This window comes from Lepisosteus oculatus, chromosome 12 (assembly GCF_040954835.1).
Source record: "Lepisosteus oculatus isolate fLepOcu1 chromosome 12, fLepOcu1.hap2, whole genome shotgun sequence".
NCBI classification, from domain to species: Eukaryota; Metazoa; Chordata; class Actinopteri; order Semionotiformes; family Lepisosteidae; genus Lepisosteus; species Lepisosteus oculatus.
In genome coordinates, this window is record NC_090707.1 from 25,643,824 (window position 1) to 25,660,457 (window position 16,634).

At 41.5% G+C, this 16,634-nt stretch overlaps 1 protein-coding gene across 6 annotated transcripts in view; it reads right to left on the minus strand.

Annotated features, from left to right (window-relative positions):
- Positions 1-16,634, minus strand: part of map3k13 (mitogen-activated protein kinase kinase kinase 13) — an 89,729-nt gene that overhangs the window by 17,712 nt on the left and 55,383 nt on the right. For all 6 annotated transcript variants that reach the window (XM_006636658.3, XM_015359167.2, XM_015359165.2 and 3 more), the window contains 2 exons: positions 1,481-1,639; positions 641-799 (listed from right to left, as the gene is read on the minus strand). In XM_006636658.3, the coding sequence (XP_006636721.2) occupies positions 641-799; positions 1,481-1,639 (318 nt within the window). The remainder of the gene's footprint in view (positions 1-640; positions 800-1,480; positions 1,640-16,634) is intronic.

The window sequence follows — 16,634 nt, forward strand, 5'->3', positions numbered from 1 at the left end:
GATTAAAAATTAAAGCTATTCTGTAAAACCTGAAACAAAGGGCTAAGGGTAACTGAAACCATAATCCATAATGAATAAAAGTTTGTGTAGGCACTATAAAGACAGGGTTTCAAGCTTGTAAGAGAAATGAGTTATATACTACAAAGGAACAAGTAATAGGTTTATTCCATGCTGAAAAAAGAAGAAAGAAAACACAATGTTTCAGCCATGGAGTCTTCTTCAGGCCACCTTATCTTCAGGCTTACCTTATGATTGAAGGTATACATCACGTCAAGCCTGCAGCTGTTCTCCCAAGTCACTGCTATTTCCTGGAAAGCTAAAAAACACTGCCCGACTAATCCCAACTCTGCACTCTCAATGCTCAGACAATGAAACTCTGCCTCTTGGGAAATCCTGGTTACAATCAGCTATTGACATGACTAAAATTCAAACCAGCAACATCAAGGTTTTCAAGCTCAACCTCTGTTCCAAGTGTGTACCTTTATTTACTGGTTGAGATAAAATATTTAGATTTCTATTTGGTTACTGGACAGACATTGAGTTTCTCATTAAAGTTTACTAATAGGATAAAACACCCTGAGATACATCATCTAATTTTCAAGGGGATCCGAGACGCATTGTGCTGATCCCTGCCTCTTACCATGTCTGTTTCATTAAGATCTTGAAGCCATCAGGACAGGTTGAAGGGACAGGGAGGTGAAGGCTGTTGCTGCCCACTCCCCAGATGATAGCAGAGGAATCTACGTCTTTGTAGGGGATTTCTCCTGTTAGCAGCTCCCATAGCACTACTCCAAATGACCTGCACACAGTAGAAAATGATATTAACATAACAGGTTTTGAAGATGCCAATCAATTTTGTATTTAACATTAGTGTGGCATTTTTAAATGGGGTTTTACAGGGGTCATATTAAGGTTGCGTGGGAGATAACAAACTTTAAATAAATCACAAATATGCTTCAAGGCTCCATATATACAGTAAATGTCTTAAACATGATCAGTAGAGCTAAGACACTTAAATCAATCATTAACAAAAAATGAGACTAAACCACTGAAAACTTAATGTGACAGATTGCACACAGATTGTTATTTTTAAATTGATTACTCATAGCACTCTGTCATTATGTCAGTACGGACTTAGAAAAATGTCATAAAAGAATAAATGGTCTGAATGAAAGGAAGTAAAATACAGCAAAAAAAATGTCTGTTTTCATCAGACTAAATCTTACATTTTTTAGAATTTGGTATGACAGTCAACTTACATGGATTGGATTCTCCAGCAGTGATAAGAGGTTCTTTGGGAAGGTATATTTAAGGAGACATCTCATTCACAATGGAGACTTAACAATGCACTCATGCATTCAAGCATTCAATACTACTTTACTAATAATGAATGACTTTCACCTTAACTAAAACTTTATTTGGTGCTAATGGTTGCATTGTAGGATTGTCAATTTATCAGTCCTGAGTCATTCATACTTACCAAATATCCACCTTCTCAGACACAGGTTCATTGCGGATCACCTCAGGAGCCATCCAGGCAACTGTTCCAGCGAAGGACATCTTGGTACTCTTGTCACTGAGCTCCTTAGAAGTCCCAAAGTCTGAGATCTTCACAGCATCATTGTGGGTGACCAATACACTGACATCAAAAAGAACACAGGAGGTCATCACTTAGATCAAAACAATTAAAATCACTGTTAGCAGTGCTCAGATAGAATGACCTTTTGATGCAGCAGAATCACTGCCATAGCATTACTTTCTTCAATTCTGGTTGTCCTGCAGGTACTGTATATTTCAGAGATGTTCAGTTCAAAAAGGCTTGCTGACTACTTAGTAGTGAAAGACTCCATTGCATGATTTAAGCCAAATGGCCATTAGTGATTCTATCCAGAGAACTGTGTTTGCTCCTGGTTTGGTGATAATCATTTGTTTAATAATCAACAAGGTAAGCTCTTTACAGATGAAATTCAACACAAATATTTGGAAAGAAAACGGTTAATTGTTTTTAGAAGACAAAGCTTCCATATACCTTCTTAAGTCAGTATAACATGTTTTTGAGATCAAATAGAGATCATAAAGAGGAAGTCAGGTAAGCCAGGTAGTCAAGTAATGTGTTTTGTAGCAGTGGTAAAGAATTATCCAGTCACACTTAGGAACAGATGGGCAGAGTTAGCTGGGCTGGGGTATCCACAAACTGGATTGGGTAGCAGCCATTCACATTCTCCAACAAGTTACCTAGTAAGAATACAGAATACCGTCAAAACCCTGTAATGCACTACAGGGGCTGAACTCTACTGCAGCATGTGGTTCACTGGCCAAAGATGATCAACAGGTGGCACTTGTGGTGTATTACATGTAAGTGAAAGAATTACTTAATTTAATCTCTCTACTGTGGATGTTTTAATACACTTAATATAGAATATTTATATGGGATTTTACAACTAAAGGGAAATTTAGGTAGCTGAGCATAAAAATAACAGGAGCATAATGTCTCTGAACATCATAAACAATATTAATTTAGGAATATAAATATATTTAACATACTGTATATGGCTGGTAGTGGTAGCTAAAATAAAAACAAATACACAATAGTATTCCACTTTCTTCATAAACATTTTATATCAAAGTCTTTTAACTCAGTCACTTACTGTGGTTTTTGATAAGGTTTGACATGCTCGGTCTGACTATATGAAGTTTATATACTTTATAAAAAGCTATAATGTTTTAACCTTTTCTATGAATATTTGCTGTCCTTATTGCAGTAAAGAAATGTGTACTTTTTAGAATCCTCTTAATAGGGAATATAATATGGAATCGCATAACTAAAGAAATTAATCTCAATATTAATATAAGGATCTAAATATATTTATATAGCTGGTAGTATTACTCTATTCCACTTTCTTTAAAAACATATGCATCAATTTCTTTGACTCATTCACTTGTGATTGCTTTGGAAACATTTTGACCTGTCTATTTCAGCTATGTTTCTAAGCAGGGAGGTCCAGGGTTTTTTTTGCGCTTAGGGCACAAGTTTTTCTTCTAACAAAGACTCCTTTTAAAAAAAATAGTAAATATTATGCACACTATATTGACTGTTTATTGACTGATATTGACTATCACAACGTGTCCAATGTTAAATGATATTATTAAAAACATTAAAGAGCAAACATGAATACTATCAACAGTGGAAGTAAAAACAGTTCAACCAGTGTAATTTAATTAAATTCAGAATACTTTATTCATCCCAGTAGGGCAATTTAACACAAACCTTTACAACAAGCCTTACAACGAAAGCGCATATATTAAAATTATAATCGAGAATAACAAAATGGTATTAAAAAGACCACTGAAACTGAACTACAATAACGTATGATTATTATTAACAATATTAATTTATAAATAATAAATCATAATTCCAAACTTGTATTTTGTTCAGGATAATTTGTTTTCTCCAGTTTTCATAATCTTTGCTTTCTTATTAAAGCGCCTACTTACGAGACACAACGTTTCAGTCAATAACTGCAAACAAATGACACAAAGCCTTCAAACCACAGGCATTTTAAAAATCGTGATTTATGAACATTTTCACAACTTTTATTTACACAACATCTAGTATTTGGCAGCATTTTTAGAAACCTTAGTTTAAATAAAATGGATCCCAGGTGTAAGGGAGTTCATAACGCGATAATTACTATTCAAAGAATAGTATACAGCTTAGTGTAAGCTGTACCTCTGTTTTAAACACTTAAATTTTGTTAACACAATACACGTTTCATACAGAAAAAATCACATTCTCGAGTCTTCCTGTGGTGTGAAGCAGATCAGCAGGTTGCTGAGAAAATAGCAAACCACCCACTGATCTCCATCAGAGAAGAGGCGGCACCGAAAGACCTTTCTGCAGCCTGGAGTGCTTACAGCACCGAGTGTGTCTGCCTTTAAACTTATTTTTTAAAATTAATCAAGCAACGTAAATCGACAAGCGACAGTTTATTGTACTTCCTAATTACATTACATGTGGAAAGATTTTAAAAAAAGATACCGGCTATGAGATGCAGTTACTAAGGATACATTTTAAAGTGCTGGCTTAAGGAAACAGCCTTTCCACCTCTCTGGCACATCAGTATCCATAACTAGTTTGTTATTTAAACAAATTGCCTCTAAATATAAATATCTTACAGCTACTGTATGTTTGCCTATTTCTTCTATTTATGTGCATCCAACAAACAGTTCAATGCAAGGAACTACACAAAATCTAAAATATGTTTACTTTTAATACATTTAGATTAAACTGTTTAACCTAATTTCAGTATCTATGTAAACATTCAACAGTTTTCACATGTTCTTTTGTAACACAGCTTTCTGTATATTTTATGGATATCTAAGCTTTTGCAGCTGTTCCTGCATTCCTCTTCTGAACCATGTCTGGTCATGATTCACTTTTTTTCTGTTTGCTCATTTCAAAGTAACACCTGCTCCATTTCTAAATAACTTTTTGCTCATATGCATTTTTGTATTTTTATATTTAAACCATTTATTTACAGCTCTAACACTTTAATGTCCTAAATTGTGATTTATCTTAATTATTTACACTGAATTTTAGCTTCAGCCTTGAAAAGCTTAAGTTTTTGTTACTTGTTGTGCAGAGCTCTATAATTGTGAAGTTTCCAGAATTTTTACATTAATCTATCCACATTTTAAACATTTATTACTGATTACCAAATTCTTGCACTTGACATGGCTTAATTCACCCTTTCCTGAACTTCTACAGCAAGCAGAGCTAGTGTTGTCTCTGGTGCGATCTTCTGCAGGTGAAATTTCACTGATCAAATGAATAAGAAAGTAGACTGCTCAACTTTCTAATTACTTATTCTATGTAGTTTCTCTCTGAAAATGTTTTTCTTGTTCATTTTGGAGACCATGAGCAAAATTAGAGATGTCAAAAGGCTTTTATTTTCTATTTGTATTTCTGCTCCAGAAAAATTACACATTTCCAACATTCCTCTGTTTGTCTCTATAACTCTATAACTAGGCTCAGATTTCAGCTATAAATCTTACACTAATTACGAGCAGATGTTTTGCTTCCCTTACCACAAAATATATAAATATATTGTAGCTAGGATTCACTTTTTTCTGTCTGTCTCTCTCTCTACCTTTTCTCACTTGCTGCGATTTGGACACAGAAGAGGACAATTCAGGCAGCCAGAGGGAAGACAGTCTTCCCACTTCTATGACTTAAATGGCAATTAGGAATGGCTTAAGTGACAAACAGAGCCAAGTAGCTCACAGTTTGAGGTAGCCTATCGTTTAAATTTCGCATTGATGCTGAGAGGTTAAGCTTGTGAAATGTAGCTTCAAAGTCATGTGACTGATTTTTGGTTGGCTGTTTTGTTGGTTAAACTCAATGATCACAAGCACCGCCATGTTAACTGGGATGTGTAGTTTTTACTTCAGTTTGAATTTTAACTGTATGTACAGTACTGTCTGAGTATTTGGCCAGGGCTTTAAACAGATGGAGTGCCAAAAGTGCTGTCTTCTCCGCTTTAAAGGTACCCTCCTCGTGGAAACATTTTCACCTCGAACTTTTGCCCACCAACTAACACGTAGGTACAAACTGAATAACGATACAAAGTATAGTAATATTATCAATTACAAACGCCTAAAAACGTACTTGGAAGACAGAGATCAGAGTAATACACTGTTATATTAAAACTAGCACTCTATGGGCACTACAGGGTGGGGACGCTGACCACTTACCCCCTTTCCTGAAAACTTCACGGGGACAATGTCACATAGCTAATTCACCACTAGATACAAATTTATCTTGCTTTGTGAAATCCAAAATCCAGACATTTGTCAATATATTCACTAAAATTATCCGTCTCAGTAATCTCACCATGTTAATCTCACTGTGTGCCCCAGTGCTCACTCAATCTTCACACTCCCACTATAATACAAAAACCCAAGTTTTCAGGTGCGAAATATCTGTTGTAACTGTTAATACAATAACATATATAATTGCAATTCTCTCACAAATAAAATAATATGCAAACTATATTCACATTAACGACTTTCTAACTGTACATATGAAATAATAATAATAATGTTAATAGAAATAATAATATAATAACACAAATGAAACTCTAGACCAGTGGTTCTCAAACTTTTTGGACCAAGTACCACCCCTAATCCAACCAAAGCATCAAAGTACCACCTACTGTACAAGTCTTCATCTCATAGGAACCCAAGAAATGATCAATGACCAACATGAGCGCATGTGCACACACACTCGCACATACATATAATAAATATTATAATAATAAACTTTGATATATTAAAATGTGGCTTCTCAAAGTGTTTTACAGAAAAAAAACACAACACATAAAAATATAAAACACCATTTCAGTGAGAGGGGTGAGCCTGTTTAGTTAAGCAAAGCAGATGTGAATAAATTTTTCGAGCCTTGATACAATTCACAACAGTCTAACAGATTTTAAATCGTCAGGCATTTTCTTGACGGCAAAGGTCTCGCGGTGGATGTTGCAATGAAACCATTAATTTCTGGAGCAACCTCTCCAATTCGTGCAACTACACTGCTGTGTTGGCTTGTCATTGCTCTAGCACCGTCTGTACAAACTCCGACACATTTTATCCAGTCGATGTCATTCTCTGCGATAAATTCATTCAGAAGCTGAAATACGTGCTCTCCTGTAGTTCCTGTTGGTAGCGGCTTACAGAACAGAAAGTCCTCATGGGACATACCCTCAAACTCGTATCTAACGTAAATGAGCAAATTGGCCAAATCGACTACAGAATCATCTAATTGCAGTTGAAAACATCTGCTCATCTTAACGCGCGCTGTCAGCGTACTTTTGATATAATATTTCATTTCAATAATTCTATGAATGACTGTGTCTTTCCGGGGTGGGGGGGGGCAGCAGGTCGAGCTGTTCAGCAGCTTTTTCTCCACACATGATAGTGTCGGGCTTACCTGCTTTAGCAATCCGCAAGCGTGCATTTTTCCACGTTTCCGTTTTTATTTCAGTGTTTATTTTAAGTATTTATTTCATGCGCATGGGAGAGAAACACAGAGACGCTCGGTGTATTTTTCTCAAATTAACTTAGAAGAGTTCTTAAACATTTTTCTGTTATTTTTCACGCTTTCCTGTGCTCACAAGATTACCAGCGTTCGTGCACGCATTTCTATGCATTCCTGTGTTTACAACGTTAGCATTGTTCCAAAATCACGCACATTCTCTTTTCTCCCTATTTGCTGGAGATACAGTAGCTTTTTTAAATACAATTGGTCACTTGCGTCCGTAGCACGCATTCCTATAGAGTGGTATAGAATTACAGAGTATCTCTTGTGTCCACTGAAGTATTAGCGCGCACTGTATCGTAGTACATTCGACACGTATAAAAATACAAAATATGAAAACCCGTCCCGATTTTTTCAGCGCACAACACAGTTCCAGGGTCATTTGGCGTACCACCTGGCGGCACGCAACGTACCACTGTCGGTACGCGTACCACAGTTTGAGAACCACTGCTCTAGACCATCTCCTAAATGCTCAAAAAGAGCCCGGGAGGGATTGTTATGTGCCAGCCAGATAGTGCATTATCACCTAGTAGGGGAAAGAGAAACTGGGTGTGGGGTTTTATTACACTCTCTATCACTCTCCCCAACCCCCACCCCCTGTACAGACAAAGGTGATGAAGGTGATGAAAATTCATGAAAATTCATTCAAAAGGGTGTTAACACAAACTCTGCTAACAGAGCGGATTGTAAGAACAAGGTGACTTTCTGCTCAATTAATGAAAGCTACAGTACAGACAGGTTTTAAATTCTTCAAGCAAAATTGGCTGTCAAAATCAGCTACTTTGCAAGTAGTACATGACTTCTCAAAAGGAATCTTTTGTCTCTTGTGCAAACTCAACAAAGGTTTATTTTTTTAAGTAATTTTGAAACTTGGACGATATGCTTCGGGGATTCATTCACAGTATAATCAAAACAAAGAGCCTGCTTGGTCTCCTCTCCCGATGTTCCACACACGAATCCCATGAAGTCAGATCCACAGACATACCGAAACTGTAGCTTACACATCAATTAACTGCAGTGTGATTGTATACTGTACAAATATATGGTAGATACAGTATGATACCATGTTAAAGCTACTACAGTACAGTATGTATGAAATATTTTTACAGAATGTGGTGTAACACTCTGCCAGGACAGATTGAAACTGCATGGAGACAGATATATATTTTTTGCAGTTTATTTCTGAACAGCAAACTTTACTACTCCACTCTCTTCCTGATCTCCCTGTCCTAATCACATTATCCTCATAAACCTATTCAGCAACTGAACCAGAGAACATAACTCAAAAACATTTCAAACTGCTGAACTGAACAAAACAACAATAGGACCTAAGATTACATTAATATTCCCCATCACGTGGCATTTAATCAGCACTACACCTCTTTTTACAATAACAGTAAGTGTTCTTATTACATATTCTTTGAAAAGGATAAAACATTATAGTTTTTTATGAAGTATATAAACTTTATATAGTTAGAACAAGCACATCAAAACTTTTCCAAAATAACCACCGCAAGTTACAGAGTTAAAGACTATGATGCATAAAATGCTTATGAAGACGGCAGAATACTGTGTGTACTTTGTATTTTTTATATTTAGCTACCACTACCATCTACTGTATGTACGTTTTGTATATATTACATATGAGACTGTATGGCTTTAAAGCCATTACAGAACAGTATATGTGAAATATATGGCAGCCAGCAGCCATATCACCCTGCAACTCACAACTGGCAACCCACTGAAGCTAAGCAGGAGTGAGCCTGGTCAGTACCTCGATGGGAGACCTCCTGGGAAAAACCAAGGTTGCTGCTGGAAGAGGTGTTAGTGGGGCCAGCAGGGGGTCTCCCATGAGACATAAAACTGAGGTCCTGACTCTCTGTAGTCATTAAAAATCCCAGGGTGTTTCTCGAAAAGAGTAGGGGTGTAACCCCGGCTGATACGCATTCCACTCGCGCTGCTCTTCCTTCTTGCATTCCCACGCGCACACCCTGTAAAAGAAGCTCAAGCCACAAGTAAACGCCAATCACCTTTCTCTCCCGTCTCTATTTTAGTTCTCCTTTTTCCTCACTTCCCCGCTCACTATTGCGGATTCTCCTCGAGCTCCCTAGTGCGCGTTTACCTCTTGCTTCTCTCCGGTTTTCGATCTCCTAGTCTGCTTCTCGTTTTCTGTTTCACCTTGTGATTTGGATTGCTGCTTCCTCGTTTGTGCTTCCGTGTTCAGAACTACTCGCCTGCTTCCTGGATTCGATTTTGCCTAGTGTTTGTGGATTGTTGCTTCCTCCTTTTCTCTCTGTGTTCCGACCTACTCGCCTGCCTCCTGGTTTTCGTTTTAGCCTAGCGTTTCTGCTTTGTGTCTTTCTGTTGTCTTGAGTCCTGCATAGGATCCTATTGCCCTAGCAGCCCTATCTTACAAAATAGTGAGCCAACATGGATCCAGCAGACCAGAACTCCACCACCACCTTTTTGCAACAGCAGTCCCAGGCTCTTCTACAACTGACCACTGCAGTTCAACGCCTAGTGGACCACACCACCTGGCCACCACCCCCTCCAGTGGCTCCTGTGCCTGTCCCTCCCCTGGCTGCTGCTGCTGCTTGCCCCTTGCCCCCTCCCACCCCAGAGAAATTTGAGGGTGACCCAGCAAAGCTTCAGAATGTTTTAATCCAGTGCTGGATGGCCTTCCACCTTCGACCAGACTGTTTTCCCTCTGACAGAGAGAAGATTGCCTTCATGGTCTCCCACCTCTCCGGTCGAGCCCTGGACTAGGCTACCTCCCTCCTCGCTTGGAATCTCTCTGTGACTGCTGATGTCAACCAGTTCTTTGCTGCCATGCAGTCCATTTTTGGTCAGCTCCACTCCCACCATATTGCCATCTCCCGACTCACCTCTCTCAACCAGGGTTCCCGTTCTTTTCAAGACTATGCCATGGAATTCCGCCACCTGGCCTCCCAAGTCCCCTGGAATGAAGAGGCTCTTATCCACCAGTTCTGCCAGGGCTTGTCTTCTGCTTTCCAGGACCACCTCACATATCTCCCATTGGACTTTCCCTCCTTGGAGCACCTCATCTCCCGTCTGGCTGAAATTGACATCAGGCTCCAAGAACAACGCTCCCGGCTTCTACCCCCTCCTGCCACCTCCCGCCCAACCTCCTTCTCCAGGCTGTCTTCTGAGGAGCGACGCCGCCGACTCTCCCAGGGTTGTTGCCTTTATTGCGGGGCTGCCGGCCATCTCCGAGCTTCATGCCCTCTCTGCCCCCCCCGTACTTCCCTCCCCTCTGTCAAGGTCGGTATTCTTGCCCCTCCTGCCTCTTCTGGCCCGCACTGGTTTCAGGGGATGGATTCAAAGAATCTCTTCTGGCTTTTGTTGATTCAGGCACAGAGGAAAACTTCCTAGACTCCGGACTCGCCACCACTTGGAATATTCCTCGCATCTCTGTTTCTCCCCCTATTCGCCTCCTCACCATGGACGGATCCTCTCTCACTCTTGTTGAATGGCAAACAATTCCCCTTACTCTCCGCATTGGCGCCCTCCACACTGAGAGCATCCAATTCCTACTCCTCCACTCTCCTTCCCACCCTCTGGTTCTTGGATACCCTCGGTTGAAGATGCACAACCCCCACTTTCACTGGTCCAACAGTTAACTACTCGCCTGGGGACCCAATTGTCATCATCGTTGTCTGCAGTTGCCTCTCAGACTTTCCTCGGCTCACATCTCCCAGGAGGACACCAGCGGAATCCCTTCTGTATATTCTGACCTGCACCTCACCTTCAGCAAGCAAAAAGCACTCTCCTTGCCCCCACACCGTCCCTCTGATTGCGCCATTGACCTACTGCCTGGAACCCTCCCTCCGAGAGGAAGAATCTACCCACTTTCTCTTAATGAATCTGACGCCCTGGAGTCCTACATCCGTGATTCCTTGGAATCTGGCTTCATTCGCCCGTCTCCTTCTCCGGCCTGTGCAGGTTTTTTTTCGTGGAGAAGAAGGACGGATCCCTGCGGCCCTGCATCGATTATAGAGGTCTTAATGAGATTACTATCAAGAACTGGTATCCCCTTCCACTCATTAACTCTGCATTGGAATCTCTTCAGGGGGCCTCCATCTTCACCAAACTTGACCTACGGGGTGCCTACAACCTCATTCGCATCCATGAAGGTGACGAGTGGAAGACAGCCTTCATTACTACTCTTGGTCATTATGAATATCAGGTCATGCCCTTTGGCCTGGCTAATGCTCCTGCTGTATTCCAGGGCTTTATGAATGACATTTTTAGGGACATCGTTCAGAAGTATGTTTTGGTTTACCTTGATGATATTTTAATTGTTTCTCGCAACATGGATGATCATGTCCTTAACGTCCGCGAAGTTCTCACCCGACTCATCAATAACCATCTGTATGCCAAGCTGGAGAAGTGTACTTTCCATACGTCCAGGATCCACTTTCTAGGATATATAATCTCCTCTCTTGGTGTCGAAATGGACCCTGCTAAGGTCTCTGCTGTCCTGGACTGGCCCACACCCAAGAACCTGAAACAAGTACAGCGTTTCCTAGGCCTTGCCAACTTTTACCGCCGTTTCATCTGAAACTTCAGTTCTGTTGTAGCACCCATCACCTCCCTTACTCGTAAAGGTCCTGGACAGGGAAGGTGGACCCCAGAGGCTGATAGGGCCTTTCTTCGTCTCAAGCAGAACTTCTCCTCAGCCCCAGTTCTCCGTCATCCCGATCCCTCTCTTCCTTTTGTGCTCGAGGTCGATGCCTCAGCTCTTGGGGTTGGTGCCATTTTATCTCAATGCCATGGTCCGAAGGGCACGCTCCATCTGTGCGCCTTTTTTTCCAAGACACCTATCCCCCGCCGAGATGAATTATGATGTTGGGAACAGGGAACTTTTGGCCATCAAGCTTGCCTTGGAGGAGTAGAGACACTTGCTGGAAGGGGCCATCCATCCCTTTACTATCCTCACTGACCACAAGAACTTGGCCTACCTGCAATCTGCTAAATGCCTCAACCCCCGCCAGGCTAGGTGGTCCCTATTCTTCTCAAGGTTCCGTTTTTTCATTACCTATACTCCAGGCTCCAAGAATCTCAAAGCTGATGCCCTTTCCCGCATTCACGACCCCACGGACTCCGAAAACCCTCCAGTGCCCATCGTGCTGCCTGACAAGTTCCTCGCAGCTGTACATTGGGACATCGAGAACAAGGTGAGACAGGCTCTCCGGAACCTCACAGTTCCTCCCCAGTGCCCCCCAGACCGACTCTTTGTTCCTGATTCAGTGCGCTCCGCAGTTCTTCAATGGGGACATGACTCCCGCTTCGCTGCTCACTCTGGCACCCGTCGTTCCATCTAATTCATTTCCAGGGATTTCTGGTGGCCTTCCCTAAAGTCTGATGTAACGGAATACATACGAGCCTGCCCCACCTGTGCTAGGAGCAAGACCCCTCGGCAGAAGAGGGCTGGTCTCTTACAACCTCTTTCCATTCCTTCACGGCCTTGGTCTCATCTCAAGGTCGACTTCCTGACGGATCTCCCGAAAAGCCGCGGTAAAACAACAATCATGGTGGTCATCGACCGTTTCTCTAAAGCTGCGCATTTTGTTCCTCTTCCAGCCCTCCCATCAGCCCGGGAGATGGCAGACCTTTTTGTCCAACATGTTTTCCGCCTCCATGGCATTCCAAAGGATATTGTTTCTGACAGGGGTCCGCAGTTTATATCGAAATTTTGGAAGGCTTTCTGCCAGATCTTAGGGGCATCCTCCTCCCTCACTTCTGGTTACCACCCTGAAGCCAATGGTCAGGCGGAGAGGATTAACCAGGACATGCTGACTTACCTCAGGTCCTATGTCTCTGCTGCCCATGATAACTGGGCTTCCCTTCTCCCCTGGGCTGAATATGCCCACAATTCTCTATATACCTCCTCCACTAATATGTCTCTGTTCCTCTGTTCACTGGGCTATCAACCCTCGCTTTTCCCTGACTCTGATGTCCCTGCTGTTCGGGCATATTTTTCTTCCCTCCCGGAGCTCTGGAAAAAGGCCAGGACTGCTCTGCTTAAGACCTCTCGGAGACAGAAGACTTCTGCCGATAGACTCCGACGCCCCTTTCCCCGTTTACGTCGAGGCCAATTCGTCTGGTTGTCATCCAAGAATATTCCACTCGAGCAACCTTCCCGCAAGCTGGGTCCTCGCTTCATTGGCCCTTTCAGAATTCTATCCCGTGTTCCCCCGTTTCTTACCGCCTCGCCCTCCCCCCCACCCTCAGGATTCACCCCACCTTCCATGTTTCCCTCTTGAAGCCTTACCACAGATCCCCACTTTCTGCTCGGCAACCTCGCCCACCTCCTCCCTGATGGATGGATTTCCCACCTGTACTGTGAATAAGATCTTGGACACCCAATGGCGTAGGGGTATCCGCCAGTTTTTGATTGACTGGGAGGGTTAAGGTCCAGAAGAACGTTCCTGGGTTTCTGAAGTAGATATCCTGGACCAAAACCTTATTCGTGACTTCCTTCATTCCCATCCCACGCCAGCTATCAGGTCGTCAGGAGCCGACCCTGTGTGGGGGCGGGGGGGGTACTGTTATGCATTCCACTCGCGCTGCTCTTCCTTCTTGCATTCCCACGCGCACACCCTGTAAAACAAGCTCACGCCGCAAGTAAACGCCAATCACCTTTCTCTCCCGTCTCTATTTTAGTTCTCCTTTTTCCTCACTTCCCCGCTCACTATTGCGGATTCTCCTCGAGCTCCCTAGTGCGCGTTTACCTCTTGCTTCTCTCCGGTTTTCGATCTCCTAGTCTGCTTCTCGTTTTCGGTTTCGCCTTGTGATTTGAATTGCTGCTTCCTCGTTTGTGCTTCCGTGTTCAGAACTACTCGCCTGCTTCCTGGATTCGATTTTGCCTAGTATTTTTGGATTGTTGCTTCCTCCTTGTCTCTCTGTGTTCCGACCTACTCGCCTGCCTCCTGGTTTTCGTTTTAGCCTAGCGTTTCTGCTTTGTGTCTTTCTGTTGTCTTGAGTCCTGCATAGGATCCTATTGCCCTAGCAGCCCTATCTTACACCGGCGTCCTGGCCAAATTTCCCATTGGCCCTTACTAATCATGTCCTCCTAATAATCCCCCTCTATGAATTGGCTTCATCATTCTGCTCTCCTCCCCACTGATAGCTGATGTGTGGTGAGTGTTCTGGCGCACTATGGCTGCCGTCGCATCATCCAGGTGGATGCTGCACATTGGTGGTGGTGGACGGGAGTCCCCATTACCTGTAAAGCGCTTTGAGTGGAGTGTCCAGAAAAGCGCTATATAAGTGTAAGCAATTATTATTAATTATTATTAAATATATTTTTCACAATTGAAATTTAAAGTAATCTTGTTTTTGTAACTCTCTTTTTTTAATGAATTTAATATTTAAAATACTGTAATATACAGTTTAAAATATAAAAAGTCTAAACAGTATACAACTTAAATTCTATAACTGGAAAAAAATTGTCCCTCATTAACTGGGATTCAAAACTGGGCATTTTCTGGCAACAGCTCAAATGCTTCCACAGGCCAAATTTAGCTTTTAGGGCTTCACCAGGTGGTTTTACAAAGTAGCGCAGTCCGACAACTGAGAATTTTTAAAAATGTGCGGTAACCTGCAGTGCAGGCACCATAATGTACTGTATTATCCAGCCCCCTTCTGAATGGCTGCATCTGTACATGGTAGTCTGGTAGATGTCTTTGTCCTGCAGTTGACACCTAACCTCAGGGAGTGTTACTGTACATCTTTGAGACAACAGAGCACACATCTTGAAAGTGTATATGGTTTTGTAGTCCCAAAGAAAACTCAAACACACAAACTAATTTTACAGGAGATTTTCATAAATGTCTTCTGAAAGGGATTTCCAGTAATTCAGATACTCAAATCTACAGTATGTGTTCCAAAATACATCATCATTCATTCCTGACATAAGTGCCACTTCTGCTGTAGTGGTTTCAGACAGCTGCTGCAAGGGACGAAACTTGAGCCAAGATGCCCAGGATGACTGCTAGACAACTGCTGCTTTACAGATAGAAATAATAACATTTCGCCTTCACAAATTTGTCTGTGCTTCGTAACAGGAAACAAAATCTCAATAGGAAGAATCAATTATTACAATTGAAAATGTGCCTAACCAATATAAAGCATACTGTACTTCTTTGTGCAGCCTTTTCGTGAATTTTGTGCTATAAACATGTTGGTGAATATGATACCATGACTTATTTCAAAGAATGACCAAGATCTATGGATCAGTTAGTAAGTACTATAATAGATTCAGACAAAATGGCAGCCTTGTCACTCCCATGGCAATCCCATAAGACCATCATGTTCTTTCCTCTGTTATACTGTAGCACCTCATACTGTACCTTTATTTAAAGTTCACAATCACATTATATATCCAAGGACATCCATTTTCTAACTGCTTCATCCAACACAGGGTTGCAAGGGAACCTGATCCTATTCCGGAAACAATGGACTCAAGGGGGGGATACACCCTGAACAGAATGCCAGTTTGTTACATAGCATACACACATATACACTCACACACACTCATACACTCACACACTCACACACTCACACACTCACACACTCACACACACACACTCACTTACACACACTCACACACACACACTCACACACACACACTCACTTACACTCACAAAAGGGCCAGTTCTCCTAGAAGCTAATGAACCTACCAGTATGTCTTTGTGGGAGGAAACGGGAGCATGTGGCGAAGACCCATATGAACACGGGGAGAACATAGAAATTCCCTGCAGAGAACCGCCCAGTAATGGAACCCAGGGCTCCAGCACTGCTAGGCAGTAATGCGGACCAGTGCGCCACCATATCTGTCAATATCTATGTTTGTCCACATTTTTCAATGTAACAGGATACAATTTTCAAAACGTTAATTTATATGGACAAAATTTAAGTGTAACTCACTTGAATATGCCAAACAAAAAACTAGAATTTTGAAAAATATTGAGAATATTTATATAACCCTACTGCAAGTAGGACTAACAATATTCAAAATGGTATTTAAAATAGAAATTTAATATAGAAAATAGAATAGAAATTACGTGTTATATTTTTAATTGTATGCATTGATGTTTTCAATAGATTACATAAATGGGGAAAAATCAACTTTATAATGGAGACTATAAATCACAGCATCTATTTTTCTTGTTAAACAAAAACATTCTGGCCTGAAAAAAACTCAATATGTTGTAATTATTTAACTGACAAAGAAGGTCTATCTTACCGAGCAAGCACATGTTTAAGAGGCATTGATTAAGCAACAGGTGTTTGCGGCTCAGGGAATGCAGAATAAGCAATGTCTGCTAAGACTGAGATGTGCTACTCTCTTCAGAATGCTGTAGAAGCACAAAAGGCATAACCTGGCCAGTCTGGTAAATCAAATTCAAATTAATTAAAATAAGAATGGTAATTAGAAAGAATAAACTAGGTTGGGCTAGAATACTGAAGGTTTTACTGACTCTTGTGAACAGTCATTGTGGGTGGAAATGGT